Source organism: Rhinolophus sinicus, linkage group LG04 (assembly GCF_036562045.2).
Source record: "Rhinolophus sinicus isolate RSC01 linkage group LG04, ASM3656204v1, whole genome shotgun sequence".
Lineage (NCBI taxonomy): Eukaryota > Metazoa > Chordata > Mammalia > Chiroptera > Rhinolophidae > Rhinolophus > Rhinolophus sinicus.
In genome coordinates this window covers 156,679,468-156,703,315 of record NC_133754.1, presented here as the reverse complement: position 1 = coordinate 156,703,315, position 23,848 = coordinate 156,679,468, and the positions used below count along the sequence as shown (strand labels likewise).

The window sequence follows — 23,848 nt, the reverse complement described above, 5'->3', positions numbered from 1 at the left end:
CAAGTTCTGTAGAACCATGTTACTTTTGGGAGGCAGGACATTTGTTCGGAAATAGAACGCCATCCACATTGATCAAATACATTCCTGTCTCATGTTTCCTATTTAGAGATCTCCTGCAATCTCACCTTCACCATAAAAGAGAAGCATGGGGACAAAATTATTCTCACGTTCCCCAAGTAAAGCCGTGATCACTGATTGTGTCAACATTCCGAGTGGTTTTCTTTGGCTTCCGGCCTCCCTCCCATTAGTGTTGCTGCTCATTGTTTTGTGGTTTTTGTATGGCTTTTTTATATGGTAAAGTATGAAAGGGGTCAGGAAACTTGGAACCACGCCCTGGCTGGGTGACTTCAGGGGCAGGAGCAGCCTGGCTGGCTGCTCAACTTTATAGGATGTCATATTTTTTTCTCTGTAAAATTTGAATAAATAATAGATTTTTAGGGCAGTGAAAATACTCTCTGCATGATACCACAGTGATGGATGCATGTCATTTTACATTTGTCTAAATCCATAGAATGTAACACCAAGAGCGAACCATAATGTAAACTATGGACTTTGGGTGATTGTGATATGTCACTGGGTTCATCAATTGTAATAAATGTACAACACCAGTGGGGGAATGTTGATAATGGGCGAGGCTGGCTATACATATATGGGGGCAGGAAGTGTGGGAAATCTCTGTACCTTCCCCTCAATTCTCTGTGAACCTAAAACTGCTCTAAAAAAAAAAGTCTTAATAAAAAATAGATGCTGTTTCTCTCTCTTAGGGTTGTCAGAGATTAAAGGAAATAATAATGAAGAAAAAACTTTGAAAGCATAAGTTATAATACAAACATAAGGATCTATTTTTCTGAACTTAACCTTTTATGATTTGCATTATAAACTCTTAAGCCAAAAAGCATGTCTCTAAATCTGTTTGCTATGATATAGCGATTTAAGGGAGGTAGGAGAGCTACTTAACAACCTGGAAAGGCCACTTCATTCTTAAAACCAACCTGAAGAAGGTCGGGCAGAGGAGAGTCAGACTCGTTTTCTATTTTAATCACTTCTGTATTTTGATTTACCCCACCGAACATGTATTCCTTTTGAAAGTTAAAAAATAAATAAGTAAAGATTTTTAAAATGTCAATACTGTTAGGACTAGTGGTAGAATTTGGAGGTCATCTGCATAGAGGGCTAAAAGCTGGAGCAAAGAGAACGAAAGATTTAGAAAGATGGGCATTGGAGCAGCCAGCCTGACTGGCAAATTTGGGCCATGTTGTTAAAACTATTGCCTGTCAGACTGAGGAGTTTTTAAGCGGTGGGAAGGGTCTAGAGCAAGGGAATACTGTGATCAGAGCAGTGTTGAATCCCCAGAGGAGTAACTTAAGAGTAATGTACAGGCTGAGTTGGAGGAAGAAGAAACAAGTTGGAGAAATGAGTGGGTTACCACTGCAGAGATCCTGGAATAAGTTGGTAAGGACCTGAAACAGGATGCTGGCTGAGAGAATGTAAACAAATAAATTAAATTTTAAAAAGATGAATGTTAGATGGTTTGAAGAAAGTGCTACCATACGTTCGTGATTAGTTTGCCAGAGGGATAAAGAGGAAGGAGGTGGGTCAAAATGACCCCCTAGGCAGGTCAAAAGGAGACAGGAGCCAACTTGAAAGGGCTCCCAGTGGCCAAAGCTGGAACCATTTGAGCAAACAAAACAAATAATCATAGTATTGGATTATAAACGCAAAAGAAAATAAATATGCATTAATCCATACTGATATAAATAAAAAATTGAATAAATGAATAAAGAAACTGGGAGAGGGACAAATTCTTTTTTTAGAATTATATTTTTATGAAATTTTTATTTATTAAAATTTATTTAAAAGTTTTATTTGCAGAAAGAGTGAGGGAAATTTTAAAAATACTTTTAAGAACATCATAGTAATAATTGCTGCTGGCAAGATTTACTGATTGCTGAAACTAGTGGGTAAAACTTTAAGGAAAAACAAGCTATTTGTGTAGCCTATAAGAATCTCAACCAAAATATGTGTTAATTACTGTGGTAGTTTTAACATGTGTCCACAAATTCTTTGATACTTCTCCCTCTAGGAAGTGAAACTTAATTCTCCTCCCCATGATTATGGCCTAGACTTGGTGACTGGCTTCTGACTAATAGAATATGGTCAGAATAAGAGAAAAAAAGTAGATTTATAGTGGAGAAACCTGGCAAAGTTAACACATCCAGTGATAAGTCATATGCCACCTAATATGCTGTGATGCAAAGGACCCATTTCCTATATGGTATTCTTCCCCAAAATCCATAACCTCAGTCTAATCGTGGGAAAATATCGGGAGAATCCAAATTGGAGGAACATTCTAGAAAATGTCTACCCATTACTCTTCACAAGTCAAGGTCATGAAAGTCAAGAAAAGAGTGAAAAACTTAAGGAGACCATGGCGACATATTGACGAAGTGCAATATGGGTCCTGGAACAGAAAAAGAGATATTAATGGAAAAACTGGAGAAATTTGCATAAAGTCTGTAGTTTAGTGAATAATGTAGATTTGATCAACGTACCATGGTTCTGTAAGATGCTAACATTAGGGGAAGCTGGGTGAAGGGTCTACAAAGACTCTCTGCACTGTCCTTGTAACTCTTCTCTGCAAATATAAAATTATTTCACAATAAAAAGTTTTTTAAGTGATCCTCTATTTTTTGAGTTCACTTAACTGGGAAAATGGTTGTGCCCTTAATAAGAAAAGGGTAGTTACAAGGAAGAAGTAGGATGGAGGAGGGGTCTGATATCAGCAGAAGTAGTAGGCAGTTGCAATGTAGGTCTGGAGTTTGAGACATCAGAGCTAGAGATATAGATTTGGGAGTAAAACCCAAAGAAATATCACTTGAAATAATGAGTTTATATTATTGTTATATTTCCAGTGCCAGGAGAGAGCATGTGAAAGGAGCCAGTGACCACACTGAGGAGAGGATCTGTGTCTAGAGTCTGAGCAGAGAAACAGTAGGGAGGGTGATAAAAACAGATATGGATAGGATGTTTTCATAAAAGCCAAAGGAAAATAGAATTTCTAGAAGTATCTTGGTCAGTACTGTCCAATTATACTGGAAGGTGATGGGAGATCACCTGAGAAAAGACCATTGGATTTAAAGTAGGAGCTCAGGGCTGACCTCAAAGAGAGCAGTGTTAGTGAGCTGATGTGGAGAGCTGGGCTGGTAGACATGCGAATTAAATGGCCAGGACTCAGACAGTGAGGAAGCAGCCTTGCCCGCTGACAAGTAAATGGACTTCTTTGGGTACCAAGGGGAAGGAGCCCCTGGAGGAGGCTGGGACATCCCTGGGCAGAGAGGCAGAAAGTGCTGGGGCCCAAAGTTCGACAGGAGGAGAGAACCTTGACCAGAGGAAGTCTCTGCCATCTCCTGGCTACAGAACTCGGGCTGAAAGCTAGAAACCCTGGGTCAAGGACGGCTTTTTTTTCTTCCTGAGCTAGGAGGCCTTTCTGTTTCCCAAGTTCCAGCTTGTCCCCACTGTGGCCTAGAAAGTTAGGCGAGACAGGAAATGAAGTAAACTGAACTTATTCATCCTTTCTTCAGCTCTTATCTGAAATGGAAAATAATCCATGTTTTTAAATTAGGCATTAAACAGTATTACAGAATGATTTCTACGGGGAATATGTGTGTGTAATAAACACTCCCATTTATTGACTGCTTACCATATGGCAGGGACTGGGGTGAGCATTTTAATGTATACGTTATCCTACTTAATCTTTCTAACAACGCTATGAGATGGGCGTTATTATTTTCCTCGTGTTTGAGATGAAACACAGACCCAGAGAGGTTAGAAATTTGATCAAGATCACACAGATAAGTAAATGGCAGAGGGAGGACTTACTGCAAAACAAATACTTTCAACCACTGCATTATACTGCCTCCTTCTGACACTCGTGTGTGTGTGTGTGTGTCTGTATGTGTCTGTGTGTCTGTGTGTGTACGTGTATGTGTGTATGTGTGTGCGTGTGTGTATGTGTGAGTATGTGTGTGCGTGTGTGTATGTGTGTGTCTGTGTGTGTGTATGCACACACATACACGCACACACACAGCCAAGGACCAAGGCTATGTGCAAAGAGGTTAACATGAGATACAGCTCTGGATGTAGGATTTAGGGTGTTTTTTATATTCTTCTTTTGTTCTTATCTGGACTTTTTACAGCGATTATGTATTCCTCTTGAATTCAGAAAAATCAATATTTTGTTTTATTTACATAAGTTTGAAATTTGGGTGCTCTTTGCCAAATTTCTGTGATATCCATGATGGGAACAAAGCAGGTGCCTTCTGCTCAAATGCAGACAAAAGAGACACTACGTTCTCTGCAGTAGTACAGGCTCTGCAGTGACCGGATGGAGAATCTGGGGTGTGTGTGAGCACGTGTGTGCAGTGACGGCTGAGGTAAGGGGAGGAACTGTCTGAGGATGTGCCATAGTGAGAGTTCTCTCCTCCTCTATGGCCCCCTGGTCTCTGAGCCAGGCCCCTTTAGTCCTGAGCATCCAGAGGTACTGGGAGATATTTTTCACACACACCAAGGTCCTCAACTTCACCCTTTGTTGAAAATCTGGCAAATCTGGCCAGGGAGCCAGGCTGCTGGTGTGACGCCCAGGCTGCAGCCATAGAGAGTGATTGGAGTCATTCTGGAGTTACTTCAGGCCATGCAGGACATGGTCCAAGCAGGCAGTTGGTGTTAGGGATGAGCAGAGGGGAGCCAGCGGCATTTAAGGTTGGCATTAACCAACAGGCGAGGCTCTCGTCCGAAGCTGCCAAGGTCTCCAGGTGGAGGCAGTTCAGCACCCTGGACAGCTCCTAGAGGAGCCCTGTCCCTGCCAGGTCTGAAAAGCCTAGGTGCTCGAGTCTTTAAGGCCCTTGCGTATTTGATTTTAAACAGCTTCCCGCACATGTCTCTAGCTGTGAAAGGGCCTGCCCGCTTCTCTTTCCAAGATCAGCCCGATGGATCCAGGGACTTCCCCTTAAGCCCCTCCAGCCTCCGCCTCACCTCCTCCACCCCTTACACACACATTTAGCCTGACAGCTCTCTGTTGAGGTCACCATCACTCTGAAGGTGAAATAAACTGTCAAGATAACAATGTCATCTCCTGAGCTGTCCCTAGCCAGGGCCTGACACGCTGATACCTCAGAGCTATAGGACTCTGGGGGAGGAGAGTAAGAATCGTAGAACAAGGCAATGTGAAATGGGCCTTTTGTCTCTAATACTCCTGCACTGCCCTCTTCAACTTGAGAATGAGGGGTAGGAGGCAGGGGAAACTAAAGGAAAGCACTGAGCAGGTTTCAAGGCCTGGAGCGAGCCCTCATTGTACCTTCAGCCTGGCATTGGGAATACACTTGATTTAGAAATACCATTTTTTAGGGGAAGTGCGCTGACACAAGTTGGAAAGCGGCAGGTGTAGCAAATAGAAGCAGAAATGACACCAGTGAGTCTGGAGCCTCATAGCATGCCACCCCCCACCCCCCGCCCTGCACGTAGCCCCTAGACAGAGGAGCTAAATTAGCACTGTAAAAGGGTTTTCTTCCCAACTGCCCCAAATCATCTAGGAGAGGGGTGTGTGTGAGGAGTCTGGAAAGGCAGAGGAATCATCATCATCTACTCGGGACTGGATTTTCTAGTCGAAGTTTCCTCCTCTACCTCGAGGCCCCTTCCATGGCTAAATGAATCGGCACCAGCAAATGAGATTACTGTGCTCCCACTTTCATTTCCTGGGCCGGTGAGTGAAAAGGAAGGTAAGGCTGCCTGGATTGAGGCTGAGTGAAAACATTCAGGACCCCATCCCTCCCAAGCAGCCCTGCTCTGGGCCTTGTGCAAGGCCTTCCTCTATTGCTTTCTTCACCTCTTATATGCTCCTGCGTCCTCTACTGAAGGCTGTGTGAGCCTAAAGGCCATGACCTGCCATATACCTCAAAGAACTTCCTGGTCAAAGAAACAGATGCAAAAGCAATAAAGAAACCACCAGAGAACAGCTGCAGGCTCCCTCTCTTAGCACCAGCCAGTTATCATGGGACAGGGAAGGGCAGGGAGGAGAAAATAATGTTTGGTGTTTGCTAAGCTATGAGTGGACCTGTCAGAGTTTGAGCTGGAAGAGCTAGGGCTGCCCGGAACCCACCTGAAGAGGTGTAGCTGGCTAGCACTCCTGGAGATGGGAGCAGTAGCAATGTAGTAACTAGTTTAGGGGTGGAAAGATGCTTATAGGTCTGGATCCAGACTGTCCCTCAGCCTGGCCCCTCTCTTGCCTCTGGGAACAGTGTATTCCCGCTTCTAGGAGAGGCCCTTACAATGGGATTAAGTATAGGCTTTTGACACACAAGGAAGCCTGGAAAAGAAATGAGAACAGATGACTCTGGCAGATCCCAAGAGAGTTGTTTGTGTTGGTTTTTGTTCAAGTAGAACAGGTCTAACCTCAGCCAGAGCTTGCTTTGGCCTATTCTCTCGGGCAAAGGTGCCCCCCACCCCCGCCCCATGTTTGCCTTCTTTACAGCAGATGCTCTGCAGTCATTATTTTATTTAGGAGCAGTGATTATGTGACCACAAACCTTACTAAATTGAATACAATCCTGAGCATTCAGAAGGAGAAACAGTTCAGGGCTCAGGGGAGGGAGCAGCTGGCTGGAAAGAAGGGCCCATGAATTCTAATCCCATGGCTGCCATCTGGCATTGACCTGGGACAACTCATTTATTTTCTGCCCTGGAGGCTCTTTCTAGAATCTCAGGATCTGAATAAAAACAGACCTGAGGAGCTCAGAGAGTGAAATGACCTGTCTAGACTCTCAAAGTCAGTGCAGTTCACAGGCAAAACTGGAATCCACAGGCCCTACTCTCCAGCCAGAGGTTGTGTTTACTGTTCAAGGAGGTTTCTTGTGTTTTCCTTTGCCATCTCCTTGCCCTTCTGTCTGAACTCCCAAAAGCTCCCCTGCCTTGGGCAGTGCGCTGCCTGGTACACATGCTTGTAAGCCCCACATTGTCAAAAAGCACTTTGAACAGACAAAATACAGCCCCACCCCATTTCCCTCCAAAGGGTTTTCTGATGGTTTGGATTCCAAGCTGGCTGCCTACTCACAGTAAGAGTTGGACCTTACTCATTTAATGGCGGGAGTCTATATTTGATCTGCAAGCAAAATCAGAGTCTGGCCGTTGAGTCACAAAGAAAGCTGTCTGCTCAGCTGCTGATTAGTCCCCGCGAGAAGTTGACCTGGGGTTGAGCTGCTGCTTTGGCCATGTACCTTAAGTGAGGTTTTAATTAGGCCAAGCCTCCAAGTAAGCAAGTAAGTGAGGGTTTGCGGGACTCTTGCTTTGGCTGTTCTCCAGAATAACTTCCTGGAAAGTACTCGTGCAGCCCTTGGCCAGAGTCTTACATAGATAGAGTGGTGCTACAAAGCACACAATGCAACATCTGTCTGGGACACAATTAGACAAGGCCCTGGCACGGCACGGCAGGCCACCGGCCTTTTGCCACCTCTCTGTTACAGAAAGATCCTTGCTGTGTCTTCAAACCAAGTAGAAGGAAATCTGTCTGTCTGTTATCAGATTATGGCCCTTGACTCTCTGTGCTAGGCACTGGGAGGGTACAGTGGGGACAGGCACAGTCCCTGCCTTTACACACATTTCTTAAACAAATAAATTATACAAATAACCATTCAAGTAAAATTTGATAAGTGCATGAAAGAAATGTATGGGGGGAAGGGAAGGGACTGTGAGAATATATTAGAGAAGGGCCTAACCTAGCCTGGTATTGATGGAAAACTTTTAAGGGGTAATGTGTCAGCCGAGGCCAGAAGGACGAGGAAGATCTAGCCATGAGGTGAGAAGGCTCTTGGTGCTTCATCAGGAGCAAAGAAGACTGGTGATAAAAGTGTAATAAGGCAGAGGAGGCGTGCATGAGATGAGGTTGGGGAAACGGAAGGCAAGACAAGGGACTGTTTTGCCACTATTCTTAGCTCCAGCTGAATGACTTCTTTCAAAAAAGGCTAGTGGAGACCCACCCAAACTGCCACAGCATGGCCCCAGGGGAGGCTGGTGCCTGTTCCATCTTCCTAGCACAGGAGACTCTCACCAGAATGGTCAGGGGAGGCACTTCGAACCCCATTCTGGTGTTTACACAGGGGAAGGAGCAGCTGGCTGGAAAGAAGGGCCCGTCAATTCTAATCCCAGGGCTGCCATCTGGCCCTGGTGAGCCTCTCCTGCCTTCAGCCCATCCTTGCCCACACTTCCTAAGAAATAACAGACCTGCCGTGATGGAGTGGTCCTCACCTGGCAGCACACCTTGAGGAGGGAGGAGGGAGGAGGCAAGAAAGACTAGGCATTTGCTTTCCCCACATATCCTCTCTGTATGTTTTTCCATCGCTTTGAACTGTTTATTAATACATGACAGAAACCATTTCCCTATTTAGATGGCTCCACTGGGAATTCCACACCATCACCCCCCTCCTGAGGTAGATAAAAAAAAACATCAGTTTTCAAGATTTCATACTTGGATTTCAGAAACGAAATTACATTACTACCTCCGGTGAGACGGCGCCATGGCCTGTTCCTATCTGTGCGCTCCCGGCACAGCAGGCCGATAACATCAGCATGTCGGAACAGCTCATCCAGACCATTTGCAGCTGGCTGGAGCCGGGCCAGGAGGGGGTGGGTGGCCAGATTCTCTCAATGCAGAGCAACCCAGGGTTCACTGGAGCCTGGGATCCAGGATTTGGGGGTTCTTTCCATAGACCATCAGTTCTCCTATCTGTAGAGGGAAAACTCGTCTTCGTCCCACCTAGATGGAACAAGGAGTTGAAAATCGCTCTCCTAAACATTGGAATAGGATAAAATCACTGAGACTCCAATGCTCAGGTTTTCATTGGCGTGAAAGATGGAAGGGAATAAGGGGGAAGAGTGGAAGTCATGACATGAACAAAGCAAGTTCCTACTGCCTGTGAAATTAGGTGTCCACATAAAAGCCAAAATATGCCTGGAAATGATTATTCTGTGCTTCACGGAAGCCCAGATGTGAGGCCTTATAACTAACCTTCTGACTGCTACAAGGTTGTGGAATGAAGAGAAAGCATTGTTCTCCTGCCAGGAAACATAGGAACTTTTGGAGTTTCCTTTCTAATTGTAACCAAGATTTATTTAACTCTACAGAATGAGCATCCTTTCAAAAAAAAAACCAAATCAGCTTATTGGGCTATTTCAAAAGCATTAAATACCATAAAACTTTCATTCAACTCTGGCAGCATTCCCAGGCCTATTTTTGTAAATAGCCAAACACAGTCTCTTCATCCCCAAAACATGATTTTTTTAAAAAGCAGTAGGCCCCCAAGGTCAAGATTTTGAGAACACTCAGTCTAACCACACTGAGGTCGCCAGTCCTCTGCCCGAGTGCAGACCTGACTTTCCCGGACCTCAGGACCCTGCCCCTCTCCCACAGGTTCTGATGTTTGAGTACAGGAGACAGAAGAAGTAGGTTCTATCCCAACTCTAACTGTACATTTCTTAACTCTTCTCACAGTGGAAGCGTGCAGTTACTGACTCCATTACTATACCTGAGGGATGGATTCATGATGCAATCAAGTGATTCTTTAGTTTTCATTGTTTGTTTGTTTTTACAGGAAAGTATGAATGAAGGCTTGTAAAGTGACAAGTCATGATCACATAATCACCATCACTCAGAGTATAGGTTCCCATGTTGAGTCTGCTGGATGTTCATAATTGGAGGAGCAGGATTTTTCTAGAAAACTCCCAATGCAGCCTGCTCCCCTGTTTCCTGCATTCCCAGGCTGCTCCTGCTACATCTGCGCAGGCCTCCTGCCCCAAGGACTAGAAGCCCAGGCAGAGTCTTTGCTGCTTTTTTCCGTCGCCAGGGAAGGGCTATCAGGCGACTGGGGTGCAGCCAGAACTATCCCCCTCTCTGCTTGGTGTTACTCCGAGGTTGGCCAGGTCCTGGTCAGCTCCCTTGCCTTCAGCCCACCCTTGCCCACACTGCCTAAGAAATAGCAGACCTGCCATGATGTCTGGACCATGGCTGGACTTCTCTACTGGAGGGCTTCTCTCTCTGGGGAGTCTCAAGCCTCTTAAGGCTCAGTCCGTAATTGTTAAGAACAAAATAAAATTTTTGCTGAAATATCAGCAAACCAGAGAATAGTGTGTCTTGAGTTCTCTTTCTTGATGTCTTCAAACAACTGATGCTTCTTTGCTGGCTCTTTCCCCTACCCTCAACCATCCTTCACTCTCTCCCATCATGTAAAAGCCCCTCCAAGACTCTGATTCTGGTTTCTCCTTGTCTTTCATCATCCTGCTCAAAACCTTGCCCTTCCCAAACATCCGGGACACCAGCCTCTCCTTGGTCCCGTCTCTCTCACCATGGCTGTCAATCTTCTCCTACCACTTCAGTGTCAGTGTTCCCAAGTTCTTTCCTCCGACTCTTCATATTTATAGACATACACACACCCCTGCACAAAACCAAAATCATTAGAACTTGCTCTTATTTCTGTTTCTCAGTCTCATTTGGTGGCGTCATACCGTGTTTCCCCGAAAATGAGACCTAGCTGGACCATCAGCTCTAATGCGTCTTTTGGAGCAAAAATTAATATAAGACTCGGTCTTATTTTAATGTAATATAATACTGGGTATAATATAATATAATATAATATAATATAATATAATATAATATAATACAATACAATACCAGGTCTTATATTAATTTTTGCTCCAAAAGATGCATTAGAGCTGATGGTCCAGCTAGGTCTTATTTTCAGGAAACACGGCAGTTCATCCACTCACCTGAGCCCGGAGAAAACCTGGGATCATCTTTGCTCCGGTCTTTTCCTTCAAACCCAGATCCAGTCAGTCACTGAGCTCTGGCAATTTGACCTCGATGTGTTTTTCTTCTTCATCCCCTTTTCTCCAACCCCACTGCCTGCCTTTTTCAAGCTTTTATCACCTCTTTCAATACCTCTTATCTGGTCTCCCTGCCTACAGTTTAATCATTCCTTCCCATTCTCTCCACACTGCTCCCAGAGTGATCTGTCTATATAAATCTAACAGTGGGCTTAAAATTCTTCAATAGCTCCCCATTATTTCCAGTTCAAGTCCAATGCCCAGAACATGACTTATAAAGCCCTTCATGATATTAAGCCTTCCTCCTGTTCTAGTCTCATCACCTGCTACTTCACCCCCTACCATTTGACGTTCCAGCAAAATCGAGCTATTCCTTTTGCCTACTGTATAGCCATGCATGTCTTACTCCCCACTCTTTTCTTTCCTTTTTGTTTCATTTCTTTTCATTCCCTATTCCTTTCTTCATCTGGTTCACTTCTGCCTCCTATTCATCCTTCATGCCTCCGCTTTCTTTGGAGAAGTCTTCCCTAATTCCTCAGGGTGGGATAGGTGCTTCTGTCCTGTGTACCTACAATACTTTATGCAAACCTCTGTTCTAGCACTAGGCGTGTTATTAAAATTATCTGCTTATTCATTTACCTTACTCACTGGCCTCTTCATTAGCAGAGATCATATTATCTTTGTATCTGCAGCACCCATTATAATGCTTAAAATATAATTGCCCCTAAAATGTGGGACCAGAACTGAATTTTGGTGGCTGAGACTTTTCATCTCCTTTTCTTGTACTATCCTCTGCTTTTCTCTCCAGGGCTCAGCAGCCTGAGTTTCCAATGCTTTTTCTGGCTTGCTGCTTCCTGCCAGTGTCTCTGTCTTTCTCTGCATCTTGAGTTGACTGCTTCAGTGGCTCCAATATTTCCTTCCTATGGAGAACTCATTGATCAGGATGTTGGTGATCAGAAAGCAGCCATCATTTTCTAAAGAGGAGCTCCAAGTGTGTACTAAGCACTGGAGATATGATTAGACTAGTTCCATAGTCCCACAGTTGTGTAGTTCTGATATGTTGTTAATTTTATGACTTTATCTGATGTCTGAGGAGGGGGTGAGCTAAAAGAAATGAGCAAATTAGATTCAAATCCTAGTGTACCACCTTCAAGGTAAGACTTTGAACGTGTTACTTTATACAACCTGGTTCTTCACTTTTAAAATGGGAACGGTATTTACCTTACTTGGTCTTCTAGGAGGATCGAATGAGGTAATGAAGTATATAAAGCATGCAGCACCGCAGCTGCACATATAGTAGGTGTTCGAGCAATACGATCTAAATGATTACATTCCACACCTGGGCTAAAGCTGTTCTGAACTACTCCCTGCCGAGGCCCAGCCAGAGCTCTTAGCAGAGCGGCCTCCCCAGCATGAGCGGTAGGTGGTTCCCCTACATTCTCCCCACCAAACCAGTGTCCTCTTTCTGCAGTGAGACTGGAACCAGGTTTGGGCAGCGAGCTCTTTGCGGGGCTGTCGGGTGGTTTGAGTGGCGAGCGGCTGGCCTAGAGCCCACTATGCAGTGTGGTCCCTGTATGCAGAGCATTGGTATCACCGGGGAGCTTGTAGGAACTGCAGACACTCCGGACTCTCTGAATCAGACTCTGCACTTCGACAGTAGCCCTAGACGTATGTTAATGTTTAACACGCGCTATCCTGGTGATGCATAGGTAGGCTGAGCAGATGTAGAAGACGTAGGCCGTGCAGGTATGTCAGCTGGAGAGAAATGAAGGCTGCACGGGCAGGGAGGAGCTGGGGGAGGTGTGCTCCGAGCAAAGGGGGTGTTCATCGGAGGTGCGGGCTGCAGAGCCGTCGGGGGCTCTTTGGGTGCTTGTTGGTCATTAGTTGATTCGTGGCCCCTTTCTATGGATGGCTCAGGGATGAGGTTGTACCCTTGAGTTAGGCACTCAGTGTCACTGTGCCAGCCAGAGTGAGCAGGTAGGCAAGGAAAGGCTCTCTACCACCCTGACTGGGTATCCCAGGACCATCGGGCTTAGTAGATAGGAATTGTTTCCCTGGAGAGATACATAACCAGCAAGTAGCTGGCTTCATGGCTGAAAAACTTGCCTGGAACTTGTGCTAGGCTAGAATCTCCCCTCTCCTCTCCTCTTTCCCCACCAACTGGTTTTCTCTCTCTCTCTCTCTCTCTCTCTCACACACACACACACACAGACTTCTCAGTTAACTCTTTCCTTCCCCTCTCTGACCTCTCTCACTCCTAGATTGGGCCCTGCACCCCCAGGAGCCCTTAGCGTTGACCTCCCTGCTGCTGCACAAAGCAGGCCTGTGAGAGTGATGCTGGCCCGAGGCGTGGTTAAAGACAACGAGAGTTTATTTCACCAGAGCCACATATCTCTACCTTAAGCACTCAGGATTCTGAATCACTGTTTGTCTTCACAATAAAAACATTTCCCAGACACCCACCAAGAGCCTCTTGACCCTTCTCTGTGGGAGACTTGTTTGTGCATCTCAGTGGTAAAAGAAAGCCCCTGCTGTACTCAGCCCACCCCATTTCTGTATTTGACCCACCAGAAATGGGATGGGCTGAGTGCCTTGCGGCAGAGTAAGAGTTGTAGAAGCAGCAGCAGCAGCAGCAGCAACTAAAAGTAGTAAGAATAGAGTCTAGCCCCAGAGCTGAGCCAGTCATTGCTCTAAATCCTCTTGCCAAAGTACCCAGTTACCTAATACCCAGACTTCTGGTTTAACCAGGCTTCTGCCCAGGCCTGACCACCCTTCACGCTTTCCTGCCTCTCAGGTTCCTCTCTCTACCTTAAATATGCTAGTTTGTGTGCCTATAAGCTCCCCACTTTTAGATTAAAGTCTTCTTGGCAAGAATTATGTCTTGGTGTTTTTCTCTCCCCAAAGTACACTGTGCCCTGCTTGCCCCTTGCTGGTGTTCAGTGAATATCAAGCTTTTTTAATACGTGATGAGCGCACCGATGTTTAATTATTGGGAGGACAAAAAGGAAAGACTAGAAGACTGCTCTGGATAGAGAGCTAAGCTTTAGAGCTGCAAGTTGTCTGTGGGCAAAAAGTGGGGCTTGCCAGGTGTAATGGAGGTTAGACAGTTAGGAGAAGCTGAAAAGGAGAGGACAGGAAAGACAGGAAATGCCACAGAGGGGAGAAGCTGTTTGATACCAGCCCTCCAAGTCCCTTATCTGTTGCGGACAAGTAGCTCTTTACTCTTCCAAGGCCGGAGGAAAGGGATTAGAGGTGGCAGCTCTGTGAAAGCATCCCATGGACTGCCAGACTGTTACTTGGCTTTCCTGGGAAATCAAGGAGTCCAAAAGATTTATAAACCAGTGCAGGCCAGGTGCAGTTCTTTGAGTAATTGAAATTATCGAAATCCTCAGGTGATATTTAGGGCCAAGATCTAGACGGGGATCTATAAGTCAGTCTGGCCCAAAGCAAACATCAGTGTCCGCTAATACTTCTCCTGCTTCAGCGTCCTACCATAGGCAGGGCTGGGCCATCCGTCTCAAGGACTCTCCAACCAAATGCCCTTTATGGATGATTCCTGGATAGCATCTCTCCTGTGTCCTATGCCTCCTTCCTTACCGTGGGGAACTGGAATCCACATCCTGGAAGGGAACAGAAAGCTCCTCTGGACGATGCTCCCTGAAGCTGTTAGCCCTGAACATCTGCTTGCCTGCTTCCCCTCCTTTGGGCCCTGCCTAAGGGGTACCCCAAGTAAAATGCCTCAAGAAACTCAAGCCAGAATCCCCTGGCGCCTCCAGCTCCCTTGGTTTTAGAATCATTTCCCTTCTCATATGAAAGTCCTCACCCCAAGTCTGTTGGGTGAGCCTGAATAAAAGGAGAGGGAAAGGGGCTGCTTCCTCTCCGCCACGCACCCTCACACCCTCACACCATTTTCTTCTGCCTCAGGCCCTGCCAATCATTTTTTTTTTCTTTTTCCATTTTTCTATTGTGGTGAAACATACATTTACCATTGTTGACCTATTTTTAAAGAAGTTTACACCTTCACCCCTTTCTCCGTTAAGTGAGATGGTCTTTTCCTAAAGAGGTTGAAATATCGGTGGGGGGGAGAGCAGAAGGATGTGGGGCTCATAAACCTTTTAGGTCACAAGACTGTCTCTGCCAACTGTTTTTCTAGCTGGTCTAAAGTAAGGCAGGAGCCTCCTCAATATCTGGCTTAAGTGTGGGGATGAAGGGCCTGTGCCAAGCCAGGCCTCCCAGAGGAACCAAAGTTTCTCAATTTCTGGCTCCGGCTCCTGCTTCTTGGGTCATAAGGCGTGTCCCCCAGGCCTTTATGCACAAGCTTCCCCCAAGCCACAGCTGCTACAGTGGGTGTCCCTGAGTTGATCTGTCCTATATCACAAATGAAGGTTTTTTGGTTACAGGGAACAGGAATAAATAGCCAATATCAATCTAGGACAAGCAGTCCTCACCAGGAAGAAGGCAGGAAAGGATTCTAAGTCTTTTTTAAAACTCACTGGTCCCTCGTCTACCAATTTCAAAATGAATCCAGTTCTTTGCCTAGTACTAGCCTCATGTCTTATACCATCCTTTTCTCTCTGTTTCTGAGTAGCTATTTTTGAAAAATAAATAATGGGTAAGGGAATAGGAGCGGCCACTCCCACTGGGATAGCTCCAGAACCATTTGGCTAATTCTCCCACCCCACATCTGAAAGCAAGGGCGACTCACTCTGCGAAGTTTGCCTTATGGCTCTGCAATTCCACTCATCGTTCCCACAGCACAGGCCAAGGTGGCATGGTGGCCAGCCATGTGGCAGCACTGGTGCTCCATTGAGAGCCTTTCTCAAGCTTCAGTGTAACAAAGCCTTGTCTCATTTTGTTTTTAATTGGTGGCCTCAAGTCAGGAGCATTTTGTCTGGCAAGTGATGCCCAGAGGAAATTCTATTCTTTGAAAGAAGATTCCCCAGAGGGAACCAGGTAAATAAGGACTGGAGTAGAGCTCTCTTAGAAGATAATGGAGAGATGTGATGACCTGCAATTCCCTGGCACTCAGTGAAAAATAAAATATTAAAAACCAGCTATAGTTCTTAGTCATGACTGGAGGCATTGTAAATGGGAACAATCCTTTGGGAAAGCAGTTTGGCAATATGTATCAAGAATCTTAAAAATGTTCATGTTTTTGACTTCCTAATTCTACTTGATGTAGGAAATGATCCTGAAAGTAAATATATATAGATTTCAGTGTAGCATTATTTATAATAGTGAAAATTTACAAATAACCTGAATGTCTAATATAAATGAATGGTTAAAAAGTCATTGTATATCCCCTCTATGAATATCATGCAGCCATTAAACTGATGGTTACAAAACTACATAAAAATATGGTAAGTTGATTATGTTCTAATACTGATTTTTAAAAATACAGAATATAAGATACAGTGTGATTTTTTTTTTCCTTTAAATGTTGTTTTATGCACATGTGTTAGTTGGTCCTCTGGGGTTACAGGAACAAAATCCAACTCAAGCTAGTTTGAGCTAAAAGGGAAACTAGACTATAAGAACATTTGGGTTTCTCATAGTGTCTGAGGGCAGACATGTAGGCAAGGGCAGGGCAAGTTCTAGAACCAGAACCTGAAACCTAGGGAGGACATTCTCTGTCTCTTGTGTTTACTTCTTTCTGAACATCAGCTTTATTCTTGCTCCTTGCCCAATGGCTTTCTCTGCTACCTAATCCACAGTCTTGAGCTTTACATCTCCCTTTAGTCCCACTTCCCAATTCTGGGGAGTCTCTGATTGGCTCCACCTGGTCCAAGCAGGGGTGGGAGCACGTAGAACCAACATTGTACCTGGAGGCCCAGCCCCTATGACCGTGAAGACAGGAGCAGCACCAACTCCCAGAGAGGGGAGACCGCAGTGTTCCTACTGTGGTACACACACAAGACTCAAATACACTAGAACATTAATGGGGGTTGTCTCAAAGTGGTGAAACTAAAGGTGATTTTTTAAAGTTTTAGCATGTATTACTTTATAAGAGACATCTATTAAACTTGCTGTGGCCACAGTTGTTCCTAGGCCTAGGGTCAGCAGCACCTTCCTCCATTTTGGTTCCCCCATTGACCACCTCCACAAAGATACTAAAGCTCAGCGGTACTTCTTTGGGGTAATGAATTCTATCCTAGGAACTGTTGAAGGAGACATAAAATCCTCAGCTACTCGCATAGCCAATTTGAGTTCTCAAACTCTAGCCCTAGCAAAAGAACCTTTTCCACTTCTCTCCTTTGGACTTTACTTTGTCCCAGAATGCCCTGCAGAATTGTGGTATATATAAAGAAAGAGTGCTTTCTGCCTCTGCATTCTGCTGCCAGCCCCCACTCCAGTTCTGGAAAAAAGAGCGGACATTCAGTGTTCTGACTTTTTTTTAAATTGAGTCTTCTCTTAGAGAAAAAACTGGAAGATTGAGGAGATTTAAACTGATGGAAGGAGGCCTCTCTGAACTGGGCAGGGTCCTCTGCCGCCTCTCCCAAAGTCAGGCCTTCATAGATTTTTCTCCAGCTTTTCTGTTCTTCCTCTCTTTGTAAGAACTACTAACAACATTTGGAGAGACTGTCTCTCCTATGTTTCCAAGATTCTTCTCCAAATATCCCCAAAAAAACCTTATCCCCTGTGAGAGGTCTTTGTCCTTTCCTTTAAGTGGGACCACTAAGAGTCTTAATATGTCCCAAAGGACAGAGGTCCTGGAGAAGGCGAGGGGGGGAATAAAAGTGGGATCTGCCCAACAAATGAACTCGGGAAATGGGACTCAGGACTTCAGGTCAGACCACAGAGTAAGAGCTGTCATTGTCCAAATGATTCTCATGTTGAGATGTAGAGTGAGAAACAGATGGCAATGCCTTAGAGGCTGAATGAACAGCCATCAGGAGGGAAGTAGAGAGGTCTAACCAAAGCCTAGATTGCTACTGAATATTCTTGAACAGAAGATTATGTTTCTGCCCAGCCTTTCACTGGGCAGAAAGGCATTGAGTTGTATTGTCTGTATCTCCCTCTACAATATATCCAAACACGCTTATCCCCACGTACTTCCAAAAGATGTTTTGGGAGAGTGGCATAACCCTGAACAGGGTGACCATAGCCGCAGGTAGTTTCTGAGCTGACCACTGGACAAATTGTGACAGAAACAGAGTTGGTATTTGATACCCTATCGTGCTGTGCTCACCTATGAGAGTGGTCTGAGCTTCAGGTCTTCCCTGCTTTCCTGTTTCATTATCAGCACTATCTTCCTGGCCCTGTTCCTGGTGTAGGTCTGTCCTACTTCCTGCTTTCGCCCAGGGTGACTGAACAGGGTATAAATATAACATTATTCTAGAAGTAGCCTTTCAGCATCTCACAACTCAGAACTGCCTCTGCCAGCTGCCTTCTAAAACTAGAGGAAAATTCATGTGTGTTCAGCAAAGAAAGTTTAGATAATGTTTGTACAAGCACTCTGCTTCTTCATACCTCATTCTAAATCCATTTCAAGTTCCATCTTCTTGAGAATTAATGCTTGGAGGTGAGGACAGAGGTTGCCTTTCCTGTGGAGAAGCTAACATGGAATCATGTCTCTACCCTGAATCACCCCTGCTCAGGCCACAAGACAAAGGAAGAATTGTTCAGCACCGCGGAGAGCGCCTTCCCCCGGCGTCAAGGTCAAGGGTGGGGGAAAGATGAGAATTTGTAGCTAGGAGCCCAAACAGAATGCTCTGCCACTGCTGGCCAGCCACCAAGTATCCCTCTTTTCCCCCATCCTCTTAGTATTCAACCCTTTCTTTTAGCTAATTAGGCTTTTAAGAATGAATTTCCTTAACTTTCCTACCATCTTTCTGCCTCCATGTTATCTGCATCCCCTACCCATTTCACCTCCCTTCCATTTCAGTAAGGAGCCATCTTCCTCTGGTCCAAGGTTCTGGTTCCATCTCTTCTTGATTCCTCAAAGACCATACCATCAAACATCTTTTCTACCCAGCTTCTTTCCCCTCAGTCTAGGGCAGTGGTATTCCCCAGCTCCAAAGAAATCCTTCAACTCCGAAGCCCCCTCTGGCTGTCATTCATTCTCATTTCTTCCCTCATCAGTCTGGCTCCTTGAAAGAATAGCCTGTGTCCCTACTCTACTTCCTCATCTCCTATTTCCTCCTAAATCCCCTGTAATCTGGGCTCTGTTCCTACCCTTCAATTAAAACCGTATTTGCTGAAGCCACCTGTGACTTCCTTATTTCTAAATATTGTCTTTATCTTATAAACCCAACCGTTTATTTGACACTGTTGATTTCTTCCATCTTGAAACTCTACTTGAATGGCTTCCTAGATCTTTTCCTACATCTCATCTTTCAGCTTCTACTCAGTCTATTTCTTCCACTCATTTCCTAAGGTTCGATGTGCCCCAGGGCTCCATCCTTGGTTCTTGTCTTTTTTCACTCTGCCCAGTCTCTCTGAGGGGTTTATTCTTCTCCGTAGCTTCCGTCACCACCAGCCCTAACCTCTTTCCCAATATCCCAAACTTCAAATGCTACTGACTAATGATATCATCTCGGTATCCAAAAAGATACCTCAAAACTCAACATGTCCCAAACTGAACTCATCTGTTTTTTCCTGGCAGTGTCGCTGTGCCTTCTCCTGCATTGTCTGTCTTAGTAATTAGTCCCCTATTCCTAATTACTCCAGACAGAAAACTGGAATGTCTGGACATCTTCTACATTTTATCTCTAAAGTCTGCCAATTCTACCCCTTTAACATTCTCCTTTCTGTCCTTTTAAGTTCTGCTTCTGCTTCGTTCTGGTCCCCGTCATCTCTTGTTGGCCCTGTTGCAGTAGTTTCCTAATTATCCTCACCTCCAGTCTTATTCCCCTGCCATCCAGCTTTTACCTGGCTATCAGACGGTCCTTCTACATCTAAAATCTGGTCATGTTACTCTCCTGCTTCCTTGGTTCCCCATTATTTTCTGAGTAAAGAAGAAAATCAAGGCCCATCTTCCACCATGACCTGAGCCCTTCTGACCCTACAACTTTATCTCCTGCCAATTTTCATCATACCTTCTAGGTTTCAACTGTAACAAAATACTGACTGTTCCTTGAATCTGCAATGCTAGTTTTATGCTTTAGGGCCTTTGCAGATATTCCCTGAATGTCCTTTCTCCTTCCTCTTAACTGGTAAACCAGTGTTTTTGAAATCTTTTCAAGTGACTTCCTCTGTGAAGTTTTCTCTGACCAGCCTCCCTTTGTCACTTTCTGTCTACTTTTCTATGGCTCGTTACCTTTATTTACTGGTAGCTCCTTAAGGATGGGCCTATTTTCTGTTTATCTTTATGAGTCCCAGGCCTTAAATAAGTGAGGGAAATGCAGCATCGTGGAGTGAGGAGAGGAGTCAGAATACCCCCTTGGTCAGGCCCCTCCTCACCCTGTGGAGAGAGGATCTTTTCCAGAGATACCTCCCCACATAAACCAGAGCTGCAGCTTTGAACTAGTCACTCCCAAGGCACTCTGTCTATGATTGTGTGGGCCACACAGAACATGTACTAATAACAACTTTATAGCTAGCACAGATATAGTGCTCAGTATGTATTATACTAAGTACAATTCTAAGTGCTTATATGTGTTAACAAACTTTAGCCTCACAAGAACCTTTGACATAGATATTAGTCCCATTTTACAGATGAGGAAACTGAAGCCCAGATCACATAGCTAGTAAATGGAGGAACTGGAATTTATAAAAAGAATGGGTTACTATGTTGATATTTGTTGTAGTTGGTGATAGTTATCCAGCATGTCACTATATTGTTTTCTCTACTTTTGTGTCAGTTTAATAATTTGTATAATAAAATGTTTTTTAAAGATTAAATTAAATCAGTGGACTTTAACTTTTTCTTTAAGCAACACAACTCTTTCTCCAACCAAATTCTTGTGGAAAGGCTGATATGTAAATGAAATAAGTTGCTCCCTGCTTGCACTCAGCTCCACTCAAGGCACAGGGTTCAGGGAACAGTTTAATGAAAAGCACTGGACCAGACTAACTCTAAGGATTCTTCTGGCCCTTTTGCCTTCCTCTAGTTATATTGGCTTTGCACTGGCTATTAGCCTGTATATCCTGTCCCATAAACAGTGAGACTGGGCTATTAATCATTTCTACAGTCGGTGGAGAATTTGTTTGAAGGGTTGCAGAAACATGGGTTGCTATTAGAGATGCATTTCCATGTCTGTCTCTGCTTAGTGTTTATTAATAATCTTGCTAATCCCCACTCTAGTTTCCGGATCTAACTCCTATCAGATGTCCTTGGGGGGCATTTTAAATTCTCCCTGATTTCTTGGAGCCAGACACTTCCTTCTGCCTGGATTCCTCTCTGATACTTATATTCATGAATATTTCCCATTTAATCTCCCTGATTACATTTCCATGTGATCGTCATGGTGTACTGGCTGTATTTCTCAGGGAAGACGTGCAGGAAACCCATAGTGAAGGCTTGAGTTTGCAGGCACAGTGCCAGAGATCTTCATTCTTGCCACTCAGATGGCTTTCTATCATGGACAGTGACAGGGGAGGTGCTGGACGGCGGGCTTTGCCTGGAACCTCTCAGTCTAGGGCTTTGTACCCTGGCTCATGACCCGAAGGGATTAGCTGTTTCAGTCAGAGATCAAATGGCACCAGGACCCTCCCAGTGGCCTTGCGGGCCACATGTGGGTCCCTGTGACCAGAGTTGCTCAACAGCTTCCCAGCCCCCGTCAGGCCCTGTCCTTCCTGTGGTCTCCCTCCAATGTTACCATTGCTGCCAAGTACCTCCAGCCTGAGAGAAGAAACTGATGAACTCAGCGGCATTGAGGAGGGACAAGCTGGCCCCAAGTGCCTAAGGGTTCATGTTTTAAAAGTCAACCCAGGGAAAGGACAGTGGCGTTTAACACTCCCATGGGGTAGATGGGGAGGAGGGTTACAGAGATGAATGATTGGGAGGCCATAGATGTAGAAGTCACCAGTGTAAACATGTTAACCCAAACTGTAGGAGATATCAGGGTTCCCCAAAGAGAGAGAGGAGGCCTGAGGGCAGAACCCTGCAGAGGAGACAAAAGGGCTATGGGAGGAGACAGAAATGAGTATCCCGAAAGCCAGCAGAGGAAACCATTTCCAAATGGATGTGGTATGTGTGGCATGTGACAAATGCTATAGAAAAAGTAATGTGACTAAGGAAATTGGAAATGTGCCCGTGCTTCCCCGTAGGCTCCCATAGGATGTTGATGGGCTTCACCCTTTAAGAAGCCCTCCCTCAGGCTGCTTTGGGAGTGAGCCCTTCCTGTGGCCTCAGGGGACAGCCAGAGCCCAGCTGTCAAGTCACCCCCTCTCTTGCCCGTAGCGCCTGCCGAGGCTGTTTTGGCAGCAGAGAGGAGTGTGAGGGCCACTAGAGGCCTGCTGCTCCACGTCTGCAGGGCCAGGTCGGCACGAAGTCTCCCGAGGAGGAGCTGAGCCGGGGAGGCAGAGGAGGACGGCTGGAAAGGCTTGTGGCATGGGAAGTCACCTGACATGCAGCCACTGCAGCACCCGAACTTTTCTGAGCAGAGCTTCCTGCCCCGTCCCCCACAACTACAGCTAAGGGGTGGGGGTCAGAGCAGAGGACAGAAGCCCAGGTTCTGCCCTCAGGAACTCACAAACCACTGTGGCAACACCACCCACCGAGGGCCTTGCACTCTGGGTAGCCTGAAGGAACACAGAGAAGGTCAGGATTTCCCTCCCAAACATTCTAGACTTTTCCCTTTGCCCTTAGTGACAAGCATGTTTTCATTCCCACTGCCTCATTCTAAAGGAAGCAAAAGCCACCATAATGGTTACATATCCTTCCTTTGCTGGGTCACCAGCAGCCTCTCAGATCCCTGGCCTGACACTGTGGGGCCAGTCCTGGAGCATTCTACCTGCCTTTCTGCCTGCTCTCTGCATCCCTAGAAACAGAACAGGTGCAGGCTGGGATCCACTCTGCAAACCGCAGACCTTGGGCTTGCCACTCTGTGCTCCCAGGCAGACGCCTTGGATGGCAGCACCCATATCAGTGGATCCATCAGTTTCTCAGGAAGACTGTGAATGACTCCAGCCCCTTCCAACTGCCTGAGGCAGGGTGGGCCAGGGCCCTGGATCTTATAGCAGAGGTTTGGGGTGTTTTGGAGGGAATAGTGAGGCTAGATTAGTGAACAGTACAGGACTAAATGGCCATCAGTTGATTTGTCATTACATTTGTCTTCTCACCTACTATACCCACCCAAACTTTCAGGTTCTCCCAGGAGATACTCTTTAGGACTCATCTGTGAAAAGAAAAAGTCCTCAGGAGAACTCTTTTTGTCTGATGGCTGCAGCTTTGAAGTCTGGCCTGGCTTGTCCTGTCAGTTCTCTAGATCCTGTCAAGGGACCTGTCCAGTGTGAGGGAAAACAGAGGGAGAAGGCCTCTCTTAGGGAGCACCTACTCTGACCTTAATGCAGACTTAAACTCACGGGAACCTAGAAAGACCATTGCAAACAAGTACACAGGAAGGCCCCTGCGGAGCAGGTGACTAGTATGGGAGGTTAGAGAAGGAGGTCCTGTGAGTTTAAGGAATCACGGTGGGCTTTCTGGGGGAGGCTGGATCACACAGAACTTTAAAGACAGACACCCAGGTGGGTGTAAGTGGGACCGAGATCCTTGGCTCTTCTATCTTGTGTAGGATTTTCCTCCCAGGGTGGATGGGTCTACCCCTCCCTCCCTGAATTTCCTGCCTGCTGCCAGGGGTGAATGTCCTCGGAGGCCCAGGGGAGCAGCTCCCTATGTTTACTTCCTAACAACTCCCTGTCTCTCTGCTTCCCCCGCCCACCCAGGACCCAGCCGCTGCCTCCATCTCAGACGGAGACTGTGACGCCCGGGAGGGTGAGTCAGTAGCCATGAATTACAAACCATCCCCGCTCCAGGTGAAGTTGGGTGAGTGTGTCTGGCGGGTGAGGGAGATGTGGGGAGTAGGCAAGGTGCACTGGG

General features: G+C 45.8%; 1 protein-coding gene and 1 long non-coding RNA gene across 8 annotated transcripts in view; one reads left to right on the top strand and one right to left on the bottom strand.

Moving 5' to 3' along the window:
- FAM219A (family with sequence similarity 219 member A) overlaps positions 1-23,848 on the top strand; it is a 49,067-nt gene that overhangs the window by 18,032 nt on the left and 7,187 nt on the right. For 4 of the 7 annotated variants that reach the window (XM_019734584.2, XM_019734575.2, XM_019734568.2 and 1 more), the window contains exon 2: positions 23,695-23,794. In XM_019734584.2, the coding sequence (XP_019590143.1) occupies positions 23,695-23,794 (100 nt within the window). The remainder of the gene's footprint in view (positions 1-23,694; positions 23,795-23,848) is intronic. The other 3 variants (XM_019734595.2, XM_019734599.2, XM_019734593.2) reach the window with 1 other exon arrangement.
- Positions 8,560-23,848, bottom strand: part of LOC141571147 (uncharacterized) — a 37,072-nt gene continuing 21,783 nt past the window's right edge. The window contains exon 3 of the long non-coding RNA XR_012495834.1: positions 8,560-8,773. This is a non-coding gene — a long non-coding RNA (uncharacterized LOC141571147). The remainder of the gene's footprint in view (positions 8,774-23,848) is intronic.